The sequence below is a fragment of the Artibeus jamaicensis genome, unplaced genomic scaffold (genome assembly GCF_021234435.1).
Source record: "Artibeus jamaicensis isolate MK-2021 breed Jamaican fruit bat unplaced genomic scaffold, CSHL_Jam_final contig_525, whole genome shotgun sequence".
NCBI classification, from domain to species: Eukaryota; Metazoa; Chordata; class Mammalia; order Chiroptera; family Phyllostomidae; genus Artibeus; species Artibeus jamaicensis.
The window spans coordinates 5456948-5482535 of record NW_026521874.1 but is presented as its reverse complement, the minus strand read 5'-3'; the positions used below and the strand labels follow the sequence as shown (position 1 = coordinate 5482535).

Sequence of the window (25588 nt, the reverse complement as noted above, 5' to 3'; positions counted from 1 at the left end):
ACTAATCAGAGACAGAGAAAGTGTGAGAGACAGTGGGTGTGCATTTTCCCTGCTTGCTAGCCCCGAAGCCTAGACCTGTGACCGTGGGATGATCTCGTTTATACTCAACCTGTGGGAATACCCACACATCCTGTAACACAGTGTGAGCGCTCCCCTCCCTTATCAGGGCTCTGTTTCAGCTGCGGTCCAAATTCCAGGGCAGGCCATTTATATTCACCTATTCTCTGCAGTTTTCAGGCAGAGGGAGCAATGTTAGAAATATCCCTGGGTGGGAGTGAGCACGGGAGGGTGAGGACATGGGAGGGAAGGGCAGCAGGAAATGAGCTGTGAGGGGGCGGGGAGCAGTGTGAGCCTGGGCAGGGACTTTGGATCTTATTCTAAGTAAAATGGGAAGCCATTGGGGGTTTTAAGCAAAGGAGCAAAATAATCTGATATAGTAGGTCCTACAGATGAAAAGATAATTTGTTATCCTCCTTCATTCTCAACATCAAAGGATGTACCCTTTTCATGTTATGTTAGACTGCAGAACAGACCTGAGCTTGTGTTCAGAGGACTTGCACGTAGTAAGTGTAATGCCAAATTCCTTGCTGGAATTCTTTGCTGGCTGGAAGCAGCAAGGCCGGTCATTGGTTTTCCGAGCAAGGAGGGCTTTGTTTCCATTGCATTTTTATTGTCATCGATTTAGTCACGTATTTGTCCATGCACGTGACATGTGCCTCCCAGTGCCAGGCCCTGGGCCAGGGAAAAAGGAATCTTCTCTGACCAAGACTGAGATGCTCCCTTCTGTCAGAGATTATGTCCTAGTGGGCAGTCAGTCAGGAAACAGCAGGTGGCACCGTCATAAGGACGGGTCCTGAAGCCGCAGCATAGGTGCCGAGGGCAGCCCAGTTGAGGGCAACCCAGTGCAGCGTGGCTCCTCCACCAACGTGGTGTTTAAGTGAGACCTACCGCTAATTCGGCAACCACAGGGTTAAGTTTGGAGAAATGAAGCACTGTTTGTTCAGGGAGCAAATAGTGTTCCTTACTGCTTCTTACTGCTTTGGGAGAGAGTGGAAAGGGGGGAGAGAGACTTTACAGTGCACGGTACATACATGGAAAGCTCTCATATGTGACCATTGGCATTGTGCCTTTACTTCCATGTGGGTTCTGCTTAAATTAGGATTTTTCTTTCACCATTTGTTCCTGGAGCCATCCTGAATATCTGTGGCCAAGTGTGCCTTCCCCTCCTCTGCTCCCAGTTCGGAGGAGGGAAAGGGTAGTCAGCACAGCAGAAAATGGGTGACCCAAAGGCGGCTGCAGGACCAGAGCCGGAGCAGTGACTCACCCAGAAGTGCCTGTGGCCCCTGCCATCATGTTGCCCAGGCGTTCTCTTGGGATCCGTCTGTGTGACCGTAGCTAGGCAGCCACAAACTATATTAATTTAAGTGTAAGACATTTACCTTCCCAACACAGTAGCCTTCAATGTAGCGGTGGCAAAAGCCAGAGGACACTAGGGAGATGGCCCATGGTGCCCAAAGGACCACCTCCGTGAGGGGCAGCCCACGAAGGTTAATGGAATCTCTGGGCTGTGTGCTTGGTTAATCTGGCACTGTCCCCAGTTCCCGGTTCCTGCTGAGCAGACAGCAGAGTATTTTTTCTCCTTGTCTTGAGGCCTTTAGAAAGTGGGGCAAAGGCGATTTTTCTATAATCCACTATTAGGCCCCATTTCTTGTGTAGTCTGTCTGACCTTTCTCTCTCTAAGCTTCTTTCTCTCATTCCAGTTCCTTCTGAACTGTGCTTGGAAAGCTGCTGTGCCTTTTCCTTACAGCAAATAAAGGACCACAAACCAAGCGACAGTAGATGCATGTGAGCGCGATAAGCCTTGTTTAAAAGCAGATGCTGTCAGTGCCAGCTCTTTCACCCACAAGCAGTGGGGAGCCCTGCGGCTGGAGCTGAAGCGGCCACAGCAAAGGGAGGCATCGTGCCCCACCTCTCTGCCCTCCCCACGAGGCAGCTGTCCTCAGGGCTTGGGGCATTTGTTTACTTGGTTCATTAAATAATAGTGGCTGTTGCTATTGGATGTAATAATGTATCATCTCCCCCGGGAGGGGAGAACAGAGCAGATTTCAGTACTGGACAGGGGTTGTGTAGGTCTCTGACTGTCTTGACTAAGCAACATGTGCTTATTGTAGTAAAATTCAAACTACAAAAATATGTAAGGGAAGGGAAAAATAAACATTACCTTCACTTTCTTCTTACTCTCCATTTGTCCTACAGTTTGTTATTTTGACTTAACTAAAATGAAATGACTGCATAACAATGTATCATTTTTAACCATTCTGTATGGGTGAATATTTTGTTTATCAGCAGCACTGCATAGTGTCCACTGCACACTCGCACTTGTGTTTCTGCGGGAGAGACTGGAGAGGTCCCTGGAAGTGAGGTGTTGAGCATGTTAACTGGGTGGATATTGCATAACTGCGGTCCCCACAGGCTGCGTATCCCACCCCCAGCGTCCCAGAGGTTCCTCACTCTCTGTTCCAGGTGTGAGTCAGTGCCGTGGCCGGCCTGCAGGTCGCGTGCTCTTCAGGGAGTTACGGTGCCATTCTGTTTTTTAGGCATGGTGGATATTGCCCGACAGACAGTTGAATTCCTGTATGAGGAGAACGGTGGCATCCCCAGAGACCTTTACCTTCCCACCATCGAAGACATCAAAGACGAAGCAAACAAGTTCACAATTGATAAAGTTCGAAAAGGTTTTGCTTTGCTCCTTACTTCTCCTATGAAATGTCCTGTGAAACGAGCAGAGTTTCCCTAAGTGTGAGCTTGAACCGAGTAGCCAGTGGTTCTCCTAGGGTGACTCTCCTTACTCTGAGTGACGTGACCTCTTCCCATCTCTCCCGTGTGAAGCCCTGAAGCTTCCTGGTGGGCAGAGAAGACACTTCTCTGGCCTCAGATGGCCCCCTGCACGGTCCCAGGGCTCAGCAGCGTGCCCAGGGCGAGCCAGGGCAGGGCACAAAGAGAAGTGCGCGGGCGAGGTGCCAGGTGGGCCTCTCGGGCCCAGTCCCGGCTGCCGAGCCAGCAAACCAGGACTCTGGTTGTCCTGCGCGTTTTAGAGTTTCCGTAGAATGGGTTGATTCTTTTGATTTAAAAATCTGTCACACATTTTGAGGAAATGAAAACACAGAAAAGCACAAAAAAGGGAATTTAAAAGCATTCATTACCTTTACAAAAATATCCAAACATGAGCAAGGGCAGGAATATATATTTACTTTTCTTCATTTAGTTTTATTTGAGATCTAATTCACATACCATAAAATTTACCCTTTTAAAAGCATATAGTTTAGCAGTTTTTAGTATATTCACAGAGTTACACAGTCATTAAACCATTGCCTCCGACTGAAGACCATTTTCATCTCTCAGAAAGAAATTCTGTGCCCTTACCACTCCCCATTGCTCTCTCCTTTTGGCCTCCGGCAACTATTAGTCCAGTTTCCTTCTCTGTAGATCTGCCTGTTCTGGGCAGTTTATGTAAATGAAGTCATACAACATGTGGTCCTTTGTGCCTGGCCTCTCGCAGAGTGTAATTTTTCAAGTTCCATCCACATTGTAGCACATGTTGGTACTCCATCCCTTTTTATGGCAAGATAATATTTTATTGTACAGATAATACCCCATTTTGTTTACCCATTCATCAGTCAATGGGCACTTGGGTTGTCCCTACCTTTCGGCTATTATGAGTAATGCTGCTGTGAGCATTTGTGTACGAGTTTTTGTGTGGGCTTGCATTTTCATTTCTATAAGTAGGGGCAGACTTGCTGGGTCGTATGGTAGCTTTTTGCTTAACTTTTTGAGGAAATGCCAGAGTATTTCCCGAAGCTGTCACACCATTTTACATTCCCACTAGCAGTACATGCGTGTTCTGATTTCCCCACACCCTGGCCAACGCTCCCTACTGTCTGTCTGTTTGATCACAGCCATCCCAGGGGGTGCGAAACGCCATCTTGTTGTGGCTTTGATTGGCATTTCCCTGATGACTAATGATGTTGGATATCTTCTCCTGTGCATCTTTTCATTTCTTTTTAGAGAAATGTTTATGTAAACCTTTGCCCATTTTTAATTGGCTTCTTTGTCTTGCTGAATTTTGAAACTTCAGAACACTTTGTTGTATTATCTCCCAGACCAAGCTGTGCTCCTTTCGGTTATAACTAGGCTGAGGGTTTTGCTACATGCTGTAGAGATACTTCGGACCCTAACACAGAGGGTGCCGAGACGGCGATGGTGCGCGCTCCTGAACATGCCTCTCTCCCCGTCCTCAGGCCTCACGGTGGTGACCCGCCCTCCGGACAGCAACAACATAGCCAGCAGCACCGTGGGGACCGCTCTGCCGAAGTTCGCCATCCGCGGGATGCTGAAAACCTTCGGGCTGCACGGAGTCGTGCTAGACGTGGATTCGGTGAGTGCACAGCCCGTCCTCCACACTGAGACTTTCATGTCCGGACTTCACGTACCTTGAAAAGTGATTGTGCAGGTGGGTTACACTTCACACTCGAGGTGGAGAAACCCCAAGTGCTGTCATGCCAGGCGGATTTACTGAGACGAGCCCAGAACAGGGCTGATGGGTCGTAAACTGTGCACTCAGCGCGGTCAGCTCCTTCCGACCTGCGTCTGCCATTCTTTCCCGTCAGCCATGTTCCAGCCGTGCCTGCATTCTGTCTACCCGAGTTCCAAGGGGAAGTTCTCCCGCTCCTTGATGAATGGATGGTCTGGCATTGTCATGACGGTTACAGACACAGATCAAAGAAACAGTTTCGTGATTGTGATCACATTTCACTGGGTCTCTTAGTCTCTATTTCCCTGTGTATAAAATAAGTGTAGATTGTTGTTTTCTTCCTCGTTTTGGGGGCTCAGCAGGGATTTGGGGCAGGGGCGAAGGAACAGAAGAGAGTGCGTGAGGGCAAAGCTGAAGGCTCCTTTTGAGAACGAGGCCCCGTGTGGGAGCCATGCCCCCACTTGCATCTCTGACGCTTCTCAGGCGAGAAAACTGACTGCATAATGTGGGCTTTAGATCCGAGTGTCCCTGATGAGGGAGTGTCCTCACCTCGTAGATAAGCTTCTGTGTCTAGAGATGCAGGTAGTGGTACGTGCTATTAGGGATTGGAAACCCAAAGGTTCACGTTCCCAAGGGACCCCATTCGACCAGAAGTTAAATCACTCCGTTTTTAAGTTTTAAGAGAAGCTGTTTACTAGTGGTTTCCTAAGGTGAGCTTTCAAGTAGAAAATTCTATTACACTACCTTCTGGAGCAAACTTCTTATTCTAATTATCAGAAAATATATAGCTAACAATATTTTTCAGCAATGAAAATATACAAAAGTGAAAACAAGAAAAATAAGAAATTTTGTTAGCGTAATAATTATTTCTCAAGTAGTTTGATTCCCTTTGTTTTAATAATAACCCCAAAGCAAAACTTATATTGATATTTGAACCCAGAATGCATATGCATAAGCTCCCTTGTTGTTTTCCTTGCAGTAAAATGGAGCTATCAGATGCCCCACTTTTACAAAATTAGTAACATCACAGCAGTGAACAAAAAATTTACCTGGCAGCAGTGTGCACTGAACTGTTACAGAAACACAGCTCTATTCTTTTTAAATTTCCAGCTCATAATTACGTTGAAGTTCTTTATTTTACCAGTAAAAGCTTGCTGACTGGTATGAAAAAACTAAACACACTGTCAGTACAATATGAGCCCGAAATCTTTGAATTATTAGATTTTCAGTGCCATGCAACTAGGATTTACTACTATAAAACTGTATATATTTTATATTAAAGTATGTATTGAAAAATATATTAAACTATTATATAATGCATAATAATATATCAACATATTCTCTAGTGTGTATGAATATATTAATGTTAGTATGCTATATTGCTGTATGTGACAGTAATAAAATATATAAAATACCTATATATTATAAATATTAAACATGCATTAAATATATATAAACACACATAAAATGCATATACGTATGTGTGTATATATATATATATATTTTTTTTTTAACTGGAGGGGTAAAGTCAGTGCAGAAACACAAGTAGACATTTCCTCTTACTGGTGCAGGTGAATGAATTGGTGCAGGTAGAAACGTACCTCCGGAGTGAAGGTGTGCTGGTCCGATACTGGTATCCCATTGATATGTTGGAGAGGCCCCCAGCAGGCTACCGAAGAACTGCCACCAATGGGCTGGTCACACTGGACAACACTAACCTTCAAATTCACAGGTAAAGTTGAGCTCTCTTTCTGCTGGGTCACAGAAATCCGCTTACTCTGTTTTATACCACGTGTGCCATTCATCCCTGCCGAGACAGCGTTCCTTCGAAGCTAGGAGGTGGGGAGGAGGCAGCCGGCACAGACAGCAGCACGGTGGCAGGAACCGGGGAGAAAGCTGTGGGCCTCGTCGGCAGTATCACCCGGCCTGTGCCGCGGCACTCGGCTGTGAGTTGGAGGGGCTGAGGGGTGGCTGGGGATTAGAAGCGTGTGGAAAGGCTGTGAAGAGTAAAGCAAGCCAGGAGATAGCTGAGGGGGTGTCCAGGCTGTGCGGGCGGCCAGCTCGTCTCTCTGCCAAGCTACGAAAGTGTTCCTTGAGTGCCTGCTTTGTGCCTAGCAGTGTGTGGGGGTATGGGGGTCTCCAGGGGAACACACACCTGCTCTCAGTGGATTAAAACCTAAAGACGTGGCAAAATTTCCTTATAAACTATTGTTTATGCCACCCATCCATTAGCATCCCAGCTTCTCACACTGTCAGTCTTGGACCAAGTTGCTGATGACTCCAGCCTAGACCTCCCATAACTCCAGGAACATGTACCCAGCGCCTCCTGCCGTGTCCACGGAGACAGTGCATTGCCCCGTTTACATGGTCTGAACTTCAGCTTGACAGTCGGGTTCATAAAACCAGAGTAGGCCATGCTTGGCATTGGCTTCACTTAGAAAGACACAGGATGAGAAGCCTGCAGTGCCACAGGGCAATGTCACCCATGTGTTTTCAGCAGGAATTGTCATGGTTATCCACACAGGAGTTGAGGGTCTGTTTCCTGACCCCACCCACCCTAGTGACAACCCAGGTATGAGGGATGGACAGGATGGGCACTGCTCACATGGTGGCTGAGCAGCCCCTTGTCCCAAATAGAAGCCAGTATATTTTTTCCCTGACAACTCCACAGGCATAAATTTTAGGCATTCCAACAAGAGTCCATACTCCAGAAAGTCTCAGAGCTCTGGCTTCTCACCAAGAATGTTCTTTCAGTCCCTCGAGTCCAGATGCCGCTTTCCGTTTGGTAGTCATTCTGACCACAAGCTGTGTACCTGCTAATGTTGCTGATAATTCTGCCTTGGCCAGGTTTTCAGACGAACAGAGCTGAAAACAAGTTGACCTAAGTCAGTTCTTAGGCAGTCGAGGGAAGGATTTTGTTGACCCCCAAACTCCTCTTTCACTGCTGGTCTTGCCGTGTCTCTAAGGGGCACCGTGAGTCAAATCATCCTTTTCCTTCACTGTCTTCTGGAACCTGTCAGCCACTCTTCCTCCAGGACACATCCCCCGTCCATCTGCTTATCTCCATTTCTGCCACACCACCCGCCCCGCACCGGCTCTAAGCCTCAACTCACTTTCTACCACAGCCTGAGTGATATTTTCAAAACGTACATCAGCTCCTTCACCTCTGTCCTCTGACTCAAACCTTCCCATGACTTCGCTTTCCCCTTGGTGTAGAATTCAAACCTATCACTTGGCTCACGAAACCCTGCGTGAGCCCCAAAGTCTTGGCGTCTCCAGCATGGCTCCTTCAGCAGTGCCAGCCTTTCTGTGGCTCTCACAGCCCGAGCCTGCATCCTGCTCAGCATCTCTGTGTGTGCTCTTCCTCCCCTGGAATGCTCTGCCCGAACTGTGTGTGGCTGGCGCGTTCAGACCTCAGTGAATGTGTCACCTTTCCAAGAAGGCTCGCCTAGCTGTTTAAGCTAGTGTCGGCAGGCTGTCACAAGTTGTCATGGAACTACATTTTACCTCTCTTCCAGGACCTGATACTCTTGCTTGTCCTTTTTCTGATCTGTTTATTGGGTGTCTCCTCCCTAGAATGTAAGCTTCCTAAAAGCAGATACTTTGTCTGAGTCTTTGCTGGACCCCCAGTGCCTGATCTGGGCCCTGGGCCCTGTTCGTGTGAAAAATAAGACAATGATCAATAAATAGTAATACAAGGATAAACTGTTCTGCATACTCACAACTGTAAACCTACTTTTGCCCTACCCTGTATTTGTGGAAAAGAATCCCCAAACATATGTGCTTGAATATCAGCATGACACTAGTGAAAGCTTTGAAGCTTTATTTAATAAATCTTCTTCCCGTTGCATTTTTAGCAAATGTCTCTGATAGATGAAACCTATGGGCTATTGACTAGCAACTGAGAGAAAGACAAGAAAGTGCTTTGTAGGGTTACAGTCAGACTACTGTTGTAGGACATCTGTTCTCAGTGTCGGGGCGGTGATCTCGGCATTGGGACAAACAGGAAACATGCCGTAGTTTTGTTTGATCTCTCAGGGACTGGATTTCTGGTCCTCGTGCGGATTTCCACCAGAGGTGCTCTGACGGACACGCCCCTGTGGGTCTGAGGGAGGGCTTCAGCTGACCCAGGGCTCATCAGCGGCAGGGCCAGGCAGGGCTCCCGCAGCCACAGAGTCGTCTCCTTCCAGCTTTGTCCTGGCAACTTCTGCAGCCGTGGGGAGACTGGAAGGGCTTTCCACTTTTCTATTCAGATCTCTTCTGCCTTGCTGCCCTGATCCCATGAGCTGGGCTGGCACAGTCAGTGTGTGGACTTCTGAGGAGGGAGAACGCAGGTCGAGGCGGTATCTTTTAGATTCCAGCACAAGAATATTTCAAATTGGAGGAAATGAGAAGGAAATCACCCAACATGCAGCATCTTCGTTGTTTTCTTTTTGATCTTCACTTCATAGCTGTGCGCACTCATCAGGTGTTACGTGGTGGGTGGTGGTTTCTTTAATTGCCATTACTCCCAGTCTGAGTCATGGGAGACCGCACTGAACTTGGTTCGGGTCATAGGCAGTATCAGTTGACCCCTGTTGGCTCTGAGTGGGTTTTAGACCTAGATTTTATAGAAATATTAGAGCTGCTTCTAACTTGCCTGTTAAGTTAAAGTGCTTAATACCAGGAGAATTTTTAATTGTGGCCGTGGGCTTGTGAATACAGGGAGCCTCCCTTGTGTTAGATTCGTTAGATTAGATTTGTTACCTAGAGGTGCAGTTCTAAATGGGGCCTGCTTAGTCACCAGTGAGCTTTTATTCAAGGAGCACACTCATTACCTCATAAATTCATCATCTTAAAAATGCCCGTAGTGAATTTTTTACAGTAGCTTTATTGAGATATAATTTACATTCTCATTTAAAGTAGACAAGTCGGTGGTTTTTGTATTTTCACAAAGTTCCGCAACCATCACCACAATCCATTTTAGGACATTTTCTTTTTTTCTTCTGTTTACCATCCTCTTTTTTTTTTTTAATTTTATTTAGTTATTTTTCAAGTACAGTTTTTTGTCTATTTATTCCATCCCAGCCCCCCCCACCCTGTGCTCCCCACCTCCCTCCCATTTCCAGCCCCCTTAGTTCTCGTCCCTGTGTCCTTCCTATTTGTTCCTCCAAATCCCTCCCCTTTTTTTTCCCTAAAATTCCCTTCCCTCTCCCCTCTGGTCACTGTCCCCCTGTTCTCTATTTCAGTGTCTTTGTTTTTACTCTGCTTGCTTGTTTGTTTTGTTGTTTAGCTTCCTGTTAAAGGTGAGGTCATATGGTATTTGTCTTTCAACACCTGGCCTATTTCACTCAGCATAATGCTTTCCAGTCCATCCATGTTGTTGCAACAGGTAGTAGCGCCTTCTTTCTCTCTGCTGCATAGAATTCCATTGTGTATATGTACCACAATTTTTTGATCCATTCATTTACTGACAGGCACCTAGGTTGCTTCCAACTCTTGGCTATTGTAAATTGTGCTGCTATGAACATTGTGGTGCATAGGTTCTTTGAAATTGATGTTTTAGGATTCTTAGGATATAATCCTAGCAGTGGAACTGCTGGGTCAAAAGGCAGGTCGATTTTTATTTTTCTGAGAAAATTCCATACTGTTTTCCATAATGGTTGTACCAGTCTGCAATCCCACCAACAGTGAACTAAGGACCCCTTTTCCCCACAACCTCTCCAACATTTGTTGTTTGTTGCTTTGTTTATGATAGCCATCCTGACTGGTGTAAAATGGTATCTCATTGTGGTTTTAATTTGCATCTCTCTGATAGCTAACGATATTGAGCATCTCTTCATGTGTCTCTGGATATTCTGTATGTCCTCCTTGGAGAAGTGTCTGTTCAAGTCCTTTTCCCATTTTTTAATTGGGTTGGTTGTCTTCTTAGAGTGGAGTTTTGTAAGTTCTTTGTATATTTTGGAGATTAAACCTTTGTCTGAGGTATCATTGGCAAATATGTTTTCCCATACAGTTGGTTGTCTTTTTAATTTAATACTGTTTTCTTTAGCCACGCAGAAGTTTTTTATTTTGATAAGATTCCTTGCTCTAGGGGACATACCAGTAAAAATGTTAGTTTTAGGACATTTTCATCACCCAAGAAGGAACCCCACACCCACTAGCGGTCAGTTTCCATTCTCCCATCTCCTTGGTCAACCGCCAGTCTATTTTCTGTATCCATAGGTTTGCCTAATTCTGGACAATCTCTACACATAGAACCATCAATGTGTGGCCCCTGTGTCTGGCTTCTCTCACTCAGCATCGTGTTTTCAAGGTCCATCCCCGTCGTAACAGGTGTCAGGGCTTTGCTCCTTTTCATGGCTGCTCAGTATTTCACGGCGCAGATTCACCAGTACTTAGCTGACGGCCACCTGGGTGGTTTCCACTTTTTGTCTGCTGCGAATAACACTGCTGTGAGCATACACATACAAGCTTTTGTGTGGACATACATTTTCATTGCATCTTTAACAGTGATTTTTGAGTTGGGGAAAATCAACCATAACTAAATGTACCTTTTTTGCGTAAACACAAGTGACTAACTTGGAGGACAGAACCTGGGACCGGAAGAGCAGGCCGAGATGTGGTCCCTTCCCTCTGGAGGCCTGCGACCCAATCCCGCGTGGTGCTGGGCGTAGATGCTTAGGGATCCCCTTGCTTTGTCCCTTGCAGGGAGCTGCTGCGGTGTGAGGCTGCGCTGGCCAGGCTGTACTGCCGCATGGCGCTGCTCAATATCTTCGCCCCCAAGCTGCCACACTTGTTTACCCGCCTCTTCCACATCCCTGCCATCCGCGACATCACCCTGGAGCACCTGCAGCTGCTGTCCAATCAGCTCCTCGCTCCTCCCCTCCCAGGTAAAGCTTGGCTTTTGCTGCTGGCACCACGGAAGTCAGCACGGGGAGGGCCAGCCCTGAAAGAGCCAGGCCACAGGCTGGGGTGGGGCTCCGTGTACTCGCTGGCCAGGGAAGGGCAGGGAATCTTGGAGCACCTTTAGACTAGTATGGAGAACTGCACTCCTGAACCACGGGGACCTTGGCAGTGCCTTCTCATCTCTGAAACATGGAAGTATGTCACTCACTTTAGTTATGAATCTAGTAAGCATTCACCAAGCTTCCCAGACTAATTGTGGATCAAGGAAAAGTCAGTATTTCTGAAATCTAGTCACTCTACTGTTACCACAGACTCTCTGACACTGTAAAGAAGGGACTGTGTTCCTGTTATCCTCCGAAGCAGACCTATTGATTCATTGTGACTTCAGGCCAAGCTGTTTCAGTGGGCCAGCCGTGTGTCTCTGCTCAGCCTGGTGCATGGGGTGAGGGCTGCCTCTGTGGCTTGGCTGTCCTGGAGAATGCTAAGTGATGAATCTGTTTAGCTCAATCCAAGACTGCGGGGTTCTGTCTTCCTTTGGCATCTCAGCCTTCAGGCCACTCCCCTTGACCTCCCAGCTACTGGCGTGAGAGCAAGAGGTGAGGGGACAGGTGGCACTCTAAGCCTAAAGGGCATCTCAGAGCTATGGAGTCGCAGCCAGTCTGTGAGCTACACCTCCACCAGCGCATCTCAGTGCTTGGGGTCCATGGGCTCACCCCAAGAACTTAGAGGTTCCAGAACATACCTGGAAAGCTCCAAAGTGTCCGTGGAAGCAGCTTTGCCATAATCACCTAACACTTGCTTTACAAACGCCACTCTGAGCCACCCGGTGGTTCCCCAGTGCAGCTTGGGGTGGGCCACAGCAGCCCAATAGATCGGCAGGCTTGGGGGGGCGGCGTGCACTGAAGCAGTTCCACTTCAGATTTTACTTTAGGAAATAGTCTTGCTGCTCAAAAGAAAATGAAATTTAAAAGGCACAGATTTCCTGAGTCCTGCCCCACTCCCCCCACTCCCCCCACTACCCCCACTCCGGATCCTGTCAGTTATCTGCTCTCCTAGACCTTAAGCCCAAGCTGGCCCGTCCCAGGTGTCCGGACAGTCTGTTCGCTGTTAGTCTCACAGCCATTGGCTGCCGTGGCTCCAGTGAACTTTGGCTCCTCTCCCGTCCGCAGACGGCACCATCAGCTCCAGCTCCATCCTCCTGGCCCAGTCTCTGCAGCACTGCGTGCATTCCCAGAACTGCTCGGCCACGGACCTCTTCTACCAGGGCAGCTCCCAGACGGTGCGAGAGTGGCTCGGCGTGGCCATCACACGGACCCTGCACCAGGGCGAGGAGAGCCTGTTGGAGCTGACGAAACAGATCTGCTCTTTCCTGCAGGTAGAAGTCTGAAGCTGTAGTAATCTCTGGGTCCCGGTTTTTCACTGGGTGTCTTATGTGCTTGTGAGAAATGACATTCTATCTTCCCCAGGCTCATCCCCCACCCACCCCCCAACACCCGAACTCATCTCCTGTCTCTGAGTGTGGTGTCCCATCTGTACTGTCCTTCCTCAGAATGGCTTTCTTGGCCTCCCAAACCTGGTTGGTTCGGTCCTTTGCCTCAGAGCTAGAAAGATGAAGAGGCCTCCTGTGTTCAGTCTGTGCTTTTCTTGTTCAATGCCTCCCTGCAGATCGCACCAGAGCAGTTCCCCTCCGAAGAGTTTCCGATCTCCGAGTCCAAAGTCAGCATGGATGTTAATTTCCCTGGGGCAGCTTTTGTCGTGGTGTCTTGCAAAGAAAGTCAGTCTGGATTCCGCAAAGAGTAAGTTGCGGGTTCTCCAGATGGTGATAGGGAGAGAAAAGTAAAATGGATTCTGGGGAATCGACAAAGAAAAACACAAACTGTTTGTTTTCTCTTTGTTGCTTACTCTATTCAAAAATAATGTATAGTTTTTCCATGTTTTAGAAATCAGTCTGTGTGAAGACTGACGTTCTGAAATGTGGTGGGAATGAGTTCTCACTTCCCCTCCTTCTCGTGTCAAAGAATCTGTTGACACTCCCTGTGTGCGCGGTGGGCTCCCCTCACTTCCGTCCCTCCTCCCCAGCTCCTCTCTGTACAAGGCACCGTGGGCACGAGTGCTCGTGTACGGGCTCGGCCACAAAGTGAAGCGAAATGGCCAGCTAAACCTCATCGAGGCCGTCTGTTACCCCCGGGATGCATCTCCAGCCAACACAGGGCTCACGCCGCCCCCCACCACCAACCAGTACCCTTCTGTGATCCTGTCCACAGACAAGGTCCACATCAAACTGGGTGAGTGCTGCCTCAGCTCATGGTGATGAGAACAGCTTGACGTCTTTCTGTGCTTCATTCTCCTTAACTCTGGAAAGGATTTCGTACCTTGTGCTTCACTGTGTTCCAGCGTCCCGTCGGTAACGAGCAACACTGCCTGGGGCGGTATATTTTAAATGCAGGACAGTGAAAGAGCTCCCTCTCCCTCCTGGGGAGGCCTGGCAGGTGCTGCCCAGGCTGCGTGGGGACTCCCTTTCCTTCCTCAGTGTGGGCTGGGACACCTGCGGCCGGACAGAGCAGTCTTCACCATTTAGCTGGAACAACGCCTGCTGCCTTTCTTCGAGTTCTCATTAAAGCCCACATTTCTTGGGTAGAATGTGGCTCCCTGGGGCACGGGCCTCCGTGAGGGGCGGTCCCCACCTACGCAGTGAACAGCCCTCTGAGCAGAACCCTGCACCACGCTGGCCTCATCTGGTCGGTCTGGTCTCCCCGGCATCCGTCGTTCAGCCTCTCTGAGGGCTCTGGCTCCATAAACCCTGACCGAGCCTGTCCTTGAGGTCTCTGCATGTGCCACACCCAGCGACTGTTCTGAGCAAGCACACAGAGGAAAGGAAAACCTAGTTAAGGGCTCGCTGCACTTTTGTGGTATGTTTGATGAAAAAAGACAAATACATATTTGCTAGAGACAGTTGTAAGATATATTGGAACTCTCAGCCCACATAATGGGCCTTGGCCTCTCCATAGCCCATTACATCTATAGGAATGAAGTGCAAAGATGTTCCTTAAAGATTTGGTCATTGCTAAATAACTTTATAATATTTTTATTAGGGTCCATTTTTTCATAGTGTTTTGCCACATCAGCTGCTCCCACAACTTTTTATTAAGCACGGCAGATCCTCTGTCTTACCTATCGTTCCCCAGTAAACATTCCCAGGTAAACGTTCACCCCACAGTGCAGGTCAGTTTGGCCAGGACCCTGGTTCCCAGTGTGTGCCTGCCGGTGCTGCATGGGGCGCAGGGGCAGTGCCCTGCAGGCAGCGTGGGCCAGACTCGGGCCACAGCAGTGACAGAAGACAACGAGAGGGAATCAAAGCCCAAGGCCCTGGTAATTCGCTCTGTAGACTTGCCACAAACGTAATGCTCTTGTGGGACTGCAGCCACGCCAGGGGGCTGGTTCACTCTCTACCATTAGTTCCAATGAAGCGTCTTTCAAAACCCGACTTACTGCTTCCGTGCTGGGTCATCAGGCTGTTTGGTGCCTGACTGACTGGGGAGTGTATACCCTTCCCTGTTCCCCAAGCTGTCATTTGTCTTGTTGCCCCCCCCATGAGCGGACTGCCCAGAGGGACGTCCCCCAGCTGTTCTGGCCTTCAGCAGAGGAGCAGCTGGCCCTTCCAGCCCTGTCTCTCCAGATACCAGGGAGGTCTTTTCCTGGGGCTCATTGTGATCAGGTGCTGCCAGTCACGGGCTGTCGGCTGGTCCCTTCTTCTAGGAGTGTCCCCGCCTCCCGGAGCTGTGCTGGTGTTGCACTCTCTGCCCCTGGAGTTCCCCCTAGCCATGGCCTTCGCGGAGCAGCTGCTGTCCTGGAAGTCAGAGGGCGGCGAAGGGAAATCCGAGGAGGAGCCGGACGCCATCCCGACGTCGGTCCTCCTGCAAGTGGTCGAGCTACTGGGTGAGGCTGCCCTCCCTGGGGCGGGCCCCGGGGCCTCTGTCTCGGGCCTGAGGAAGGGGCCACGGGTGGGTGCAGGGGTGACCGCAGGCAGCCCAGGCAGGGACGCCTCCCGTCCGGTTTCTGCCGTTTGACACGAGCTCAGGTAGTTGAGTGTGCGGTGGAGCCTCGGCTTCCACATCCAGGATCTGCGAGGGGTTTCTGTTGTTTTGGGAGGTGGCAACTAACCATGAAAGGACGATGAGTGCATCCTCCTTAAAAACAGAAGTACGTGCCATTGCTGCGACTTCAGAGGGGAGAGGTGCTGTGAACGGCATGGAAGTGAATGGCGTGGCAAAGTCAGGCACCACGACTTCCTGGCTCTTGAAGGGTTACAGGGGTGCATTGTGGCAAAACGAACAGATCAGTGAACTTAAGAGTTGTTCATTTACCTTATGTAAATTGACCTCAAAGCACTCTGGCTAATATTAAACTTTAATTAGTGATGTATCTTCTTAAGTGTTTAGGGGTAAGACATACAGATGTCTGCAGCTCGTTTGGAAGTAAACTAGCAGGAGCGTCTGGGTGAGCAGAGGGCCGGGTGGGGAGGTGTGTGGCGGAGCAGGTGCCTTAAGAGGACACTGGGAGGCGTGCATGCACCTACCATGTCTTCTGTCTTCCTTTGTGTTGGAATGTTCTCAGGATGAAATGGAGGGAAGGAAAACGTGGCAAACTCAGATGCCCTCAGGGGTCAGGCACATGATGGAACTAGAGAAATAGAGGAAAGTGGGCGGGGCTTCCGTGAGGCAGAAACCATGCCCTGCCCAGCAGCCCTGGGCCGGCCCCATCCTGCCAAGTGTCAGTGCTTCTTATTTAAAGAAAAGCCAGAAATCTTGATATTGGTGTGAATCCCCTGGTTCTTGAAGGTTGACAACCAATTTAAATTCTGTAGGACATACTTGGCGTGGAGTGGGGAAGGTAAGCAGGGGACAGTTCTCTGTGAGAACAAGATGTCCTGGTCTCGGCTCAGGGGCCAACCATTTGCAATTTCGGTGGAGAATTCTCCCCTCAGCTGTCCTGCTGTGTGAATGTCAGGTGGCGGAGGAAGGACAATGGGGGAGGAAACATGTGCCCCAGGGACCTGGCCCCAGACCCCACTGGCCCACGTCCTATGAGAACCATGAGTTTCTTTCCAGTTCGGAAGATCAAACAGCAGCACCCCAGAGCAGGCACCCCCGCCCCCCGTTTGTCCGAGTGGGGCTCACCTGGAGCCTCGTGGTGTCGGGAACCACTGCCTGTCATGTGACTCTGTGAATGTAAGATTCGCCTCCAGCATCAGAGGACCTTGGTACTGTGTGTGGTCCGTGACATCTAGACAGTATTTCCCGGACTTCAGTCACTCTCCTGCCACCTCTGTGATCCCTGCGTGTCTGTGGACTGGGCCTCTCAGCATTTAATTGTTGTGGCAGTTTCCTCCTTTCTCCTTTTTTAACTTAAATTCAATTTTTAAGAAAACATTATGTTGTTACTTTAAATGGAAAGTCAGTGTCCTTTGCCATACATAATGAGAAGATAACTATAAAAATTAAAAGATAAATAGTTACTGTTATGAAATTGAGGCTAAATAGCATTGCTTCTCAAAGACTTTGGGTCTGTGAATCACTCTCTGCTGAGAATATACAGCTTCCAGTAAGGCCTTCTTACTGACAAAACTGGGACTAAAAGAAGATGTAAAAAGGAGTGACTCTTCAGAGAGAGTGTGTGTGTGTGTGTGTGTGTGTGCGTGTGCATGTGCACTTCTGGCCTGTGTGACATTGGGTTGTGTGTTCCCAGTAGTGAGCACCCTGTGGCTCGGAAAACATTGTTCTAGGGACTTGGCTCCAACTGGCTTTGATAACCTGATGACGAAGAAAATCGTGATTTTCAGCCTCAGCTACAGAAGCCAGCCCTGTGTGTTGTGTGCCTCATGGGTCACGACGGCCATAGGCTCTGCAGCCAGCCTGCCCGGCTCTCCCTTTAGGGGCTGTGACCGTGGGAAGCCCTTCAACTCTTTGAGCCTCTGTTTCTCCACCCACGAGTTGGGGAGAACACTGCACCACTCATCTGACGGGATTGCTGTGAGGGCCGAGTCTGTTAAAATGCTTAGAACAGTGCCAGCCCATACTAAGTGCCCTATACGTGATTACTGCTTTGTGTTTGCTTCAGGGAACTTCCTGTGGACCACAGACATGGCGGCCTGCGTGAAGGAGCTTGTTTTCCATCTCCTGGCGGAGCTGCTGCGCACAGTGCATGCCCTGGAGCAGAGGAAGCACCCTGCCGGCCTGTCTGCATCCATCGCCCTCCAGCTGAACCCCTGCCTGGCCATGCTGATGGCCCTGCAGTCGGAGCTCCATAAGCTGTATGACGAGGAGACCCAGAGCTGGGTCTCGGGCAGCACCTGTGGAGGCTCGGGGACGGCGGCAGCGGCCGACCAGGGCAGGTTCTCGACGTACTTCCATGCGCTCATGGAAGGTTGCCTGGCGGTGGCCGAAGTGACTCTGCCCACAAACATGAGTGTCTCGGCCAGCGGAGTGACCTCAACGACCGCCCCAAACCTCAGTGACTCCTCGTCCTCCTCGTCATCCTCCCCAGGACAGACCCCACAGAGCCCCAGCCTCCTGTCCAAGAGGAAGAAGGTCAAGATGAAGCGGGAAAAGGCCTCCTCCTCTGGGAAGCGCCAGTCCTCCCGCTCTGTGGACTCCGACCCCACCGCGCTCAGCATTGGGGGCAGCAAGCCTGAGGACATGCTCTGGTTCCACCGCGCCCTCACCTTGCTCATCATTCTCCGGCATCTCACCAGGAAGGACCCGCAGGGCCTGGGCGTGACAAGCGACGCCATCGCCGACGCCTGCCAGGCTCTGGTAGGCCCCACCGCCCACAGCCGCTTACTGGTGATCTCGGGAATCCCCACCCACCTGGACGAGGGCATCGTCAGAAGTGCCATCCGCAAGGCCTGCAATGCCCACGGCGGGGTGTTCAAAGACGAGATCTACATTCCTCTGCAGGAGGAAGAGCCCAAGAAGCCAAAAGACAAGGCCGAGGGCAGTGATGGGAAAGCCGAGCCCGAGAAGACCCTCAGCTTCCCCAGCACCGACAGCCTGGAGGTCAGCACGTCCAGCAGCCTGACCCCAGCCATGAGCATCAGTGCATCTGCCTCCACCAGCCAGGCCTCCATCTGCAGCTCCCAGGGCGTCTCACAGACGGTCAGTGACCTGTCTGTGGACCTGCTGCCTGCAGGCCTCGAGCTGCCCATCCCTCCCGGCTTGTTGGAGCCCCACGTGGTGTCCAGCCAGGAGAGCCTGGACATCTCCCTGTGCAGCACCGGCAGCCTGGGCAGCCTGGGCAGCCTGGGGGAGCCACTGGACAACGTAGAGACGGCCTCGGTATTGGACGTGGGCTCTGTGTACACAGCCACGACCCTGGACACCCAGCCCCTCGCAGCGCGCCCCATCAAAGGCTTCGCGGTCGTGGAGGTAATGGCTCCCACGCCTCGGCAGCCACTCAAATCATGGGTACTCTGACGCCCTCATTCCTCTCGGGGCCTTCCACTGCTCCTTCTGGGTGTTACCTGCCAAGTGACGCTAGGGCACTGAGGGGCTCCCCGAGGCAGCTGGTGGAAGCAGCAGTGATTCGTCATGCTGATCATCTAAGTTTGGGGTCCCAGCTGCAAGAGTGCTATCGAGTCTGGTGTCAGGAAGTGCGTGCAGTTGATTGCTGAGTGGGAAGGAGGCAGAGGAGCTGGGGGCTGACCTGTCCTGGTGGATGGGCTCTGTCAAGCGCATGCCAATCAGGCCCCACGGGAATCTTTCTGAGGGGCTTATAAACATTGTCATCACATTCCCTGACCAGCGTGGCTCGGCAGTTGGGTGTTGTCCCACAAAGTGAAAGGTCACTGGTTTGATTCCCAGTCAGGCCGCAGCCTGGGTTGCAGGTTCGGTCCCAGTCGGGGTGTAACCGATCAGTGTTTCTCTCTCACATCGGTGTTCCTCTCCCTCTTTTTCTCCCTCCCTTCCCATCTCTCTGAAATAAATAAATAAATAAACTCTTTTTTAAAAAGAAAGGAAAAAACATTGCCACCACATGCGGGACCCTCACTGAGCAGTGTGGGAGCAGATCTTGCCAGTGCCCCAGGCGACTCTGAGTTTCGGGTTTTACACATGTGGCTGGGTCACGTTTGCACTTCAAGATCCCATCTGTTTCCTGGGCATCCTTGTTTGGAAATCCTGCATCCTGTGACTCCCTGCTCCGCTGTGTGATGAGTGTCAGGCTCAGAGGAAGACTGTCCTCCCCTTGTCGGGTGCAGAGGGGAGGCGATCGAGGCCTCGCTGGCTGTGGAAGGGGCTCAGGGGCCCCAAGCTCGGTCTCCCCTCTAGAATCGCCTCTGTAACCCAGCTGCCCTCTTCCTGGGGACTTGCTCAGAGACTGGCGAGGACTCTGTCCCTAGGGCTTCAGGGCAAAGCCACAGACCTGGCTAGGGTTTAGCAACAGATTTCCAGTTGAGTTGCCTCCCTGAAGGTGGCCACTGTCGGTACGTGGGAGACGCCTTCCCTGAAGGGCTGCTCACCCCGTGGGCTGGAGATGGCCCGGGGAGGGCTCCGGGGAGGGCAGAAGGAAGCACTCCTGTTGAAGGGGGGGTTCGCTCGCCGCCCCAGCCTGACCCTGCGCTTTGTTCACGCAGATAAGGTCCCGAGCCAAAGTGGAGAAGATTCGAGCAAGCTTATTCAACAACAATGACTTGATCGGCTTGTCGAGCTTGGACGGTGAAGACGAGCTGATGGAGATGTCCACAGAGGAGATCCTCACTGTGTCTGTAGTGAATCAGAGTCTGTTTGACACTCAGGGGAGCCCAGGGCTGGAAGACTACTTCAACGATAAGTCAATTAAAGGTGGGTTCTGGGCCTGTTTAACTGATAGACTTTTTTTTTAACATTTTATTTATTTATTTTTAGAGAGAAGGGAAGGGAAGGAGAAAGAGTGGGAGAGAAACATCAATGTGTGGTTGCCTCTCATGTGTCCCCTGCTGGGACCTGGCCTGCAACCCAGGCATGTGCCCTGACTGGGAATCGAACTGGCGACCCTTTGCTTCACAGGCCCATGCTCAGTCCACTGAGACACACCAGCCAGGGCCTAATAGACTTTTTTTTAGCAATTTTAAATTTACAGGAAAAATGGAATGAAAATTATTCCCTTCTCCATTCCCAATTTCCTGTATTTTTAACGTCTTATATGTGAACTCTGGGGCACCCCTGGATTTGCAGACTGAAGAACCGGTTCTGGGGTATTGGGATGCGGGGACACAAGGTTTGTCACTTGGCTAACAGGAGACTCATTGTGCACATCTTCATATGATGTGGACAGAGGGCTGGGCAGGCAGCGCCCGCGTGGACCACTGTGTGCCAACCGGCCACGGGACCACTAGGAAGGGCTCTGCCACGGGCCCGCATTCAAGTCACATTTCTCTTTCTCTAGCCAGGCGTCCCCTTGTTTGAGTTCAAGTGCATTTATTTTGTTATGCCCTATGGAGCTAGCAGGTACCAAGGACTCAGGACATAGCTGGCGATTATGTGGTCACGTGCTTGAGGGCAGTGAGTGCTTCACCCTTTAAACTGATCACGAGGGAGGAGCAGTTCCCGCCCCTTTTCCCAAGGTCCCACCTTGTCGTTCTGGAGGCTCTGTGGGGGGCGGCCCTGGCTGGCTTGCCTGCTCCTTCCGTTGGGACACTGAGGGCTCACGCTGGCCCTGAGGGCTCCCGCTGGTCCCGCAGAGCTGAGCCCAAGGAAGGCCGCCGGAAGTCGGCTGCAGCCGTCCCCTCTCCGTGCTGTGTCTGCGGTCCTCTATGTGCTCACTCAAGTTATTTCTGGCCTCTGGGTTTTTAATCCATGCTCTGTCTTCTCAGTCCTTATTGTCGTTTGAAGTTTCACAATGGGGTTGTTGCGTTTCGGTTTTTGTGTACAAAAATGCAATAGTAAGTATAGGTTTTGTTGTTACTGTTTCAATTGTTTATTCCCCATCACAAAGTTTTGAAACGTTCCCTGGGCGCTAGAACTAGGGTGAGGTGAGGCTTTGGGCACAAAATTTGATGGGGCTCCAAACAATTAACCTAGATAAATAATGTTTTAATGAAATATTTGTAAAAGTTAAAATGAAAGCATGATGAACAAAATGTTAATGTTTTAAATACTGACAGGTCACTATTATTCATTTTTTGTTTTTTTGCATCAGACCTTAACATGACTCAGCACAGTGCCGTTAATATTCTGCTTATCATGGACTTTTTGTATTTTAAGTTTTTTAAGTACTGCATTAAAATATGTACCTTGATCACTGAATTATGGGGGGACTGCATCTGAAGGGCTTGCGGGGCCAGCCCGCTGTCCGGGCCCCGCTCTCCGCCCTGTTGCCTGTTGGAGTAGGTCTGGTCCCCTCAGCTGCCCACATGGGGAGTGTCAGATGTGTGGGGACCAGAGGCCTTTTCTGCCACGATGAGTGCTTTCCCAGTCTTGTCATATTGGGATCAGAATTTAGTTCCCATTCCTGATTCTGTTAGAGGCAGACCTTCCACATAAGGTACTCAGTCTCTGGCAACGTATTTGCCTTATTACTGCCACATGTGTTTTGCTTGATATTCTTTCACTTGTGGTTTTGCTAAGTCAGCTCTTAGGGCTCAGCCACCTCATACCTGCCCTCTGCCTGCCGCCGCCAGCCCAGAGTCCTGCAGGGCCTTCGTGCTGTGGTTCTGCCGGCCGGGTGTGCCCCACCGCGGCTCTGTGTGTCACCACCTCGGAGAGAAAGGAGGGGACGGGGCAGGAAGGAGAAGCAGTCAGCTCTTCAGTCGGGGCCCTTGGCCTTGGGAGGCTTGCAGATGGGTCCCTGCAGGAAAGGGGAGAGCCCCTTCCGGAGCACCTGTTTGGGGACAAAAAAAAATAAGTATTTTTTTCTGTGCTCCCAGACAATTTTCTTGTATTAGAAAACTTTCTTTTTCCACCTACTCACTGTATCACTTTTGAAACCTGTTCTCCAATAAGCAATAACTCTTTTGACAACTTGTATATTCACTAAAAACACTTGAAAGCTCCACATCCTCCTGATCCTTCGGGATTCTCTCTCCCACACAAACCCGCTGCCTCGGTTACGTAGGTTAAACTGCTGTAATAAAGAGACCCGAGAGTTCAGTGACCCAAACCCAGTGGATGTTTGCACCTTGCACATGTAAGAGTCCAGGGTGAGGGCTGAGCTCCGTCATCCCAGGGGGCTCGTCACTGCCCTGCAGACAGGGGAGGGGGCGAGTGCAGAGGAAGCCACCCGGCTCCAGAATGGCCCATGTCCCATGTCACAGAGCCACATCGTACAGCAGAGAAGACTGGACATGTAACTGAGGTGTGGTGTGCCCACAAAGGGGAACTGAGGCTTTGGTGGACAGCTCCCCATCACCACTGAATGCCTGTTACCCACTTTTAGAAGCCAATTGTTTGTGCAAAATAAACTGCCGCAGGGCTTACCCTGACATAGTGTGTTCACAGCAGCATTGTTTTGCCCTCCTTTGTTCTGTGGCAGGTGAGAAGCTGGTGCCCGGGGCCAGAGAGGTGCTGACGGAGATATTTAAGAGCTGTGCCCATTCAGAGCAGATGCTGAGCCTGACGCCAGCAAAGCCCATCAAAGTGTCTGACATTTACCTTAGCAAAGAGCAGATCAACTCCCAGACACCAGGCAATCTCCTCCACCTCTTCTTCACCAATGTCCGGCCTCCAAAGAAGGTTCTAGAGGACCAGCTCACCCAGGTAGCTGCCCCTCCCTGTTGTACCTGATCTGAGCCTCAGGTGCGTCTCGGGGGGAGCCTGAGGACCCTCCTCCTTTGGTGCCCCACAGATCCTGAGGAAGTATGGCGTGCCAAAGCCCAAGTTCGACAAGGGCAAGTACAGCAAGGCCGGCAAGGAGCAGCACCCTGTGAAGGTGGTGAGCACGAAGCGGCCCATCACCAAACCACCTGCCAAGGAGAAGGCCGTGCTCAACAGCGTCAGGTGGGTGTCTCTGGAGCTTGGAAGGTGGGCTGGGCAGGAGCACATGGGGGCCAGACCCTAGCAGGCTCCCGGGAAGCTGGACATCTGGCTCTTCTGTGCTGCTAGGGTCAGCTGGCAGAGAGCCTTTCATTGCATTCACAGGATAGTAACAGCTGGGCCACAGGCTGGATGGCAGGCCAGCCTGCATTGATCAAGCATCTGAGATGTGCAGACTTACTTAAAATCCTGACCTCTGTTAGCCGCACAAATAATGCGTAGTGGTTACAGAAAGACTGTAAAATAAACACGGGCACATTGAGAAAGTTGAACTACCCAGTGCATAGCAGCTACTTTTAACATTTAAGTACATAGCATTGTATTCATGTGTATGTATCTTTTTTCTTAAATTTTAAAGAGCTAAATGGTCCACAATTCAAGAGTATATGCAGTGAAAAGCCACTGTTCTTTCCGTCCTTCCTCAAGCCTCCCGGTTCCCTCCCCAAGAGGGCCCGGGTTACTCCCACAGCCCTGCGCACTGTCGGTCACACACCCGGGCCGGAGCTGCGCCACCACCCGTTCCTGGCTGCCTGCCTGCCTGCCTTTCCTACTCATCTTGCATTAAAAGAATTTCCTTGTCCCTTTTTTTTTATAGTTACACACCAGTCTGTGTGCACATGTGCACATATTTAATAGCATTTTCTTTAGAGACGAGCTCTCAAGAAAGCCCGTCTGTATGACTCTCAAGTCCTCACAGTGGAAACTGATAGCAAAGGAGTTTCCACTGGCAGGAGTTTCCTCTAGCAGGAGTCTCCAGAGGAAATGTTTAAATAACTAGAAAAATAGAGGTCTTTTCATTAGTTACATATAAAGGGTGCGTTTAAAGCAGTACTGCCCAGTAGAGCTGTCTGCGCGGTGGAGACCTGGGCTGTTGCTCAACCTGCGCTGTTCGAGGCAGTAGCCACTGGCCGTCCGTGAGCCCTGAGACGTGGTGAGTGCAGCCAAGGAGCCGCATTTGTCACTTTATTTTAATAATCAAACTCAAGTAGCCACATCTGGCCAGTGGCTGCTTCTCGGACACCGCCGCTGTGCAGTGACGAGGCAGGGTGTCCGGAAAGCGTTCCTTTGGTGTCTCTCAGCCTGGACAGCTCGTTTGTCGTGACCATTTACACTCAGTAAACTTCCTGGGGCAGAACAAAGCTGGCCTTGACCCCAGCCCCGTCCGAACCCTGAGCGAACTAATGCACGTGTGAGGTTCTCCGCCTGCTCTGTCAGGAGGGGTGTGGCTGTAGGAGTGCTGAGCCCAGTGCTCTGTCTGCAGCAGGACTGCCCTGAGTGAGAAGAAGCCGACTGTGAAGCCCAAGTCCCCGGAAAAGAGCAAGCCAGATGAAAAGGACCCAGAAAAGTCACCCACCAAAAAACAAGAAGGTGAGTGAGCAGTGTGGGGCTGACGTCGGCGTGGGGTGGCTGCCACCTGGGGACGGGTGGTCCACCTGCGGACCAGCCTCTTTGCTTTTGCCTGACTCTCTGGGCGCCCTTGGGCTTCCGTCTGGGCAAGGGCAGCACTGTATAGACACTGGGCCACAGATCTGGCCAGTGCTGGTCACTGCCCCAGGGTGCTGTCTTTGATGGTTGTGAACTTACAGAGGTCACAGTAGCAGCTCCAGAAATAGTGTGTACCTCAGGCGAAGGATAGATGGTGGTGACCGAAGGCAAAGAGCTGGACATGTGCTTATACATTCTCTTCCAGCAAGTTCTTACCTGGAGCATTAGAACCTTAGTGCCCTAAAGGCCCAGGCAGAATTGGAGAGCGCCACTCTGACGGCCACAGAATTAGTCTCGGGTGTTTCTGAGATTAGAGAAAGAAAGGGCTGTGGGAAAAGCACGGCACCACTTGGTGACTGGACAGATGACGTGAGGCTGCAGCTCCGAGACACCCGGCAAGACTGGGCGGAGAGGGCTGCTCACGACCCTGAGTGGTGGGAGACGGGGTCGGGTGGGTCGGGCCCTGAAAGAGAGGAAGCGATAGAGCAATGGAATGCGCGCAGTCCCCACCAAGTCCCTAACGCTGTGGGCACTTTCCGTCAGTCCCTGAGGAGAAGTACCTGACCCTAGAGGGGTTCCACAAGTTCGTGGTGGACCGAGCCAAGCAAGACATCCGGAGCGTCTGGAGGGCGATTCTGTCCTGTGGTTACGACCTGCACTTCGAAAGGTGAGAGGTGGC

The 25588-nt window shown here is 50.8% G+C and overlaps 1 protein-coding gene across 7 annotated transcripts in view; it reads left to right on the top strand.

Annotated features, from left to right (window-relative positions):
* HECTD4 (HECT domain E3 ubiquitin protein ligase 4) overlaps window positions 1-25588 on the top strand; it is a 170842-nt gene that overhangs the window by 134121 nt on the left and 11133 nt on the right. For 5 of the 7 annotated variants that reach the window (XM_053669735.1, XM_053669734.1, XM_037133514.2 and 2 more), the window contains exons 53-66: window positions 2598-2735; window positions 4299-4435; window positions 6103-6263; window positions 11222-11403; window positions 12589-12794; window positions 13085-13215; window positions 13499-13704; window positions 15176-15355; window positions 17537-18843; window positions 20049-20256; window positions 22925-23148; window positions 23237-23388; window positions 24686-24792; window positions 25453-25576. In XM_053669735.1, coding sequence (XP_053525710.1) covers window positions 2598-2735; window positions 4299-4435; window positions 6103-6263; window positions 11222-11403; window positions 12589-12794; window positions 13085-13215; window positions 13499-13704; window positions 15176-15355; window positions 17537-18843; window positions 20049-20256; window positions 22925-23148; window positions 23237-23388; window positions 24686-24792; window positions 25453-25576 — 3463 coding nt within the window. The remainder of the gene's footprint in view (window positions 1-2597; window positions 2736-4298; window positions 4436-6102; window positions 6264-11221; window positions 11404-12588; window positions 12795-13084; window positions 13216-13498; window positions 13705-15175; window positions 15356-17536; window positions 18844-20048; window positions 20257-22924; window positions 23149-23236; window positions 23389-24685; window positions 24793-25452; window positions 25577-25588) is intronic. The other 2 variants (XM_053669733.1, XM_053669736.1) reach the window with 2 other exon arrangements.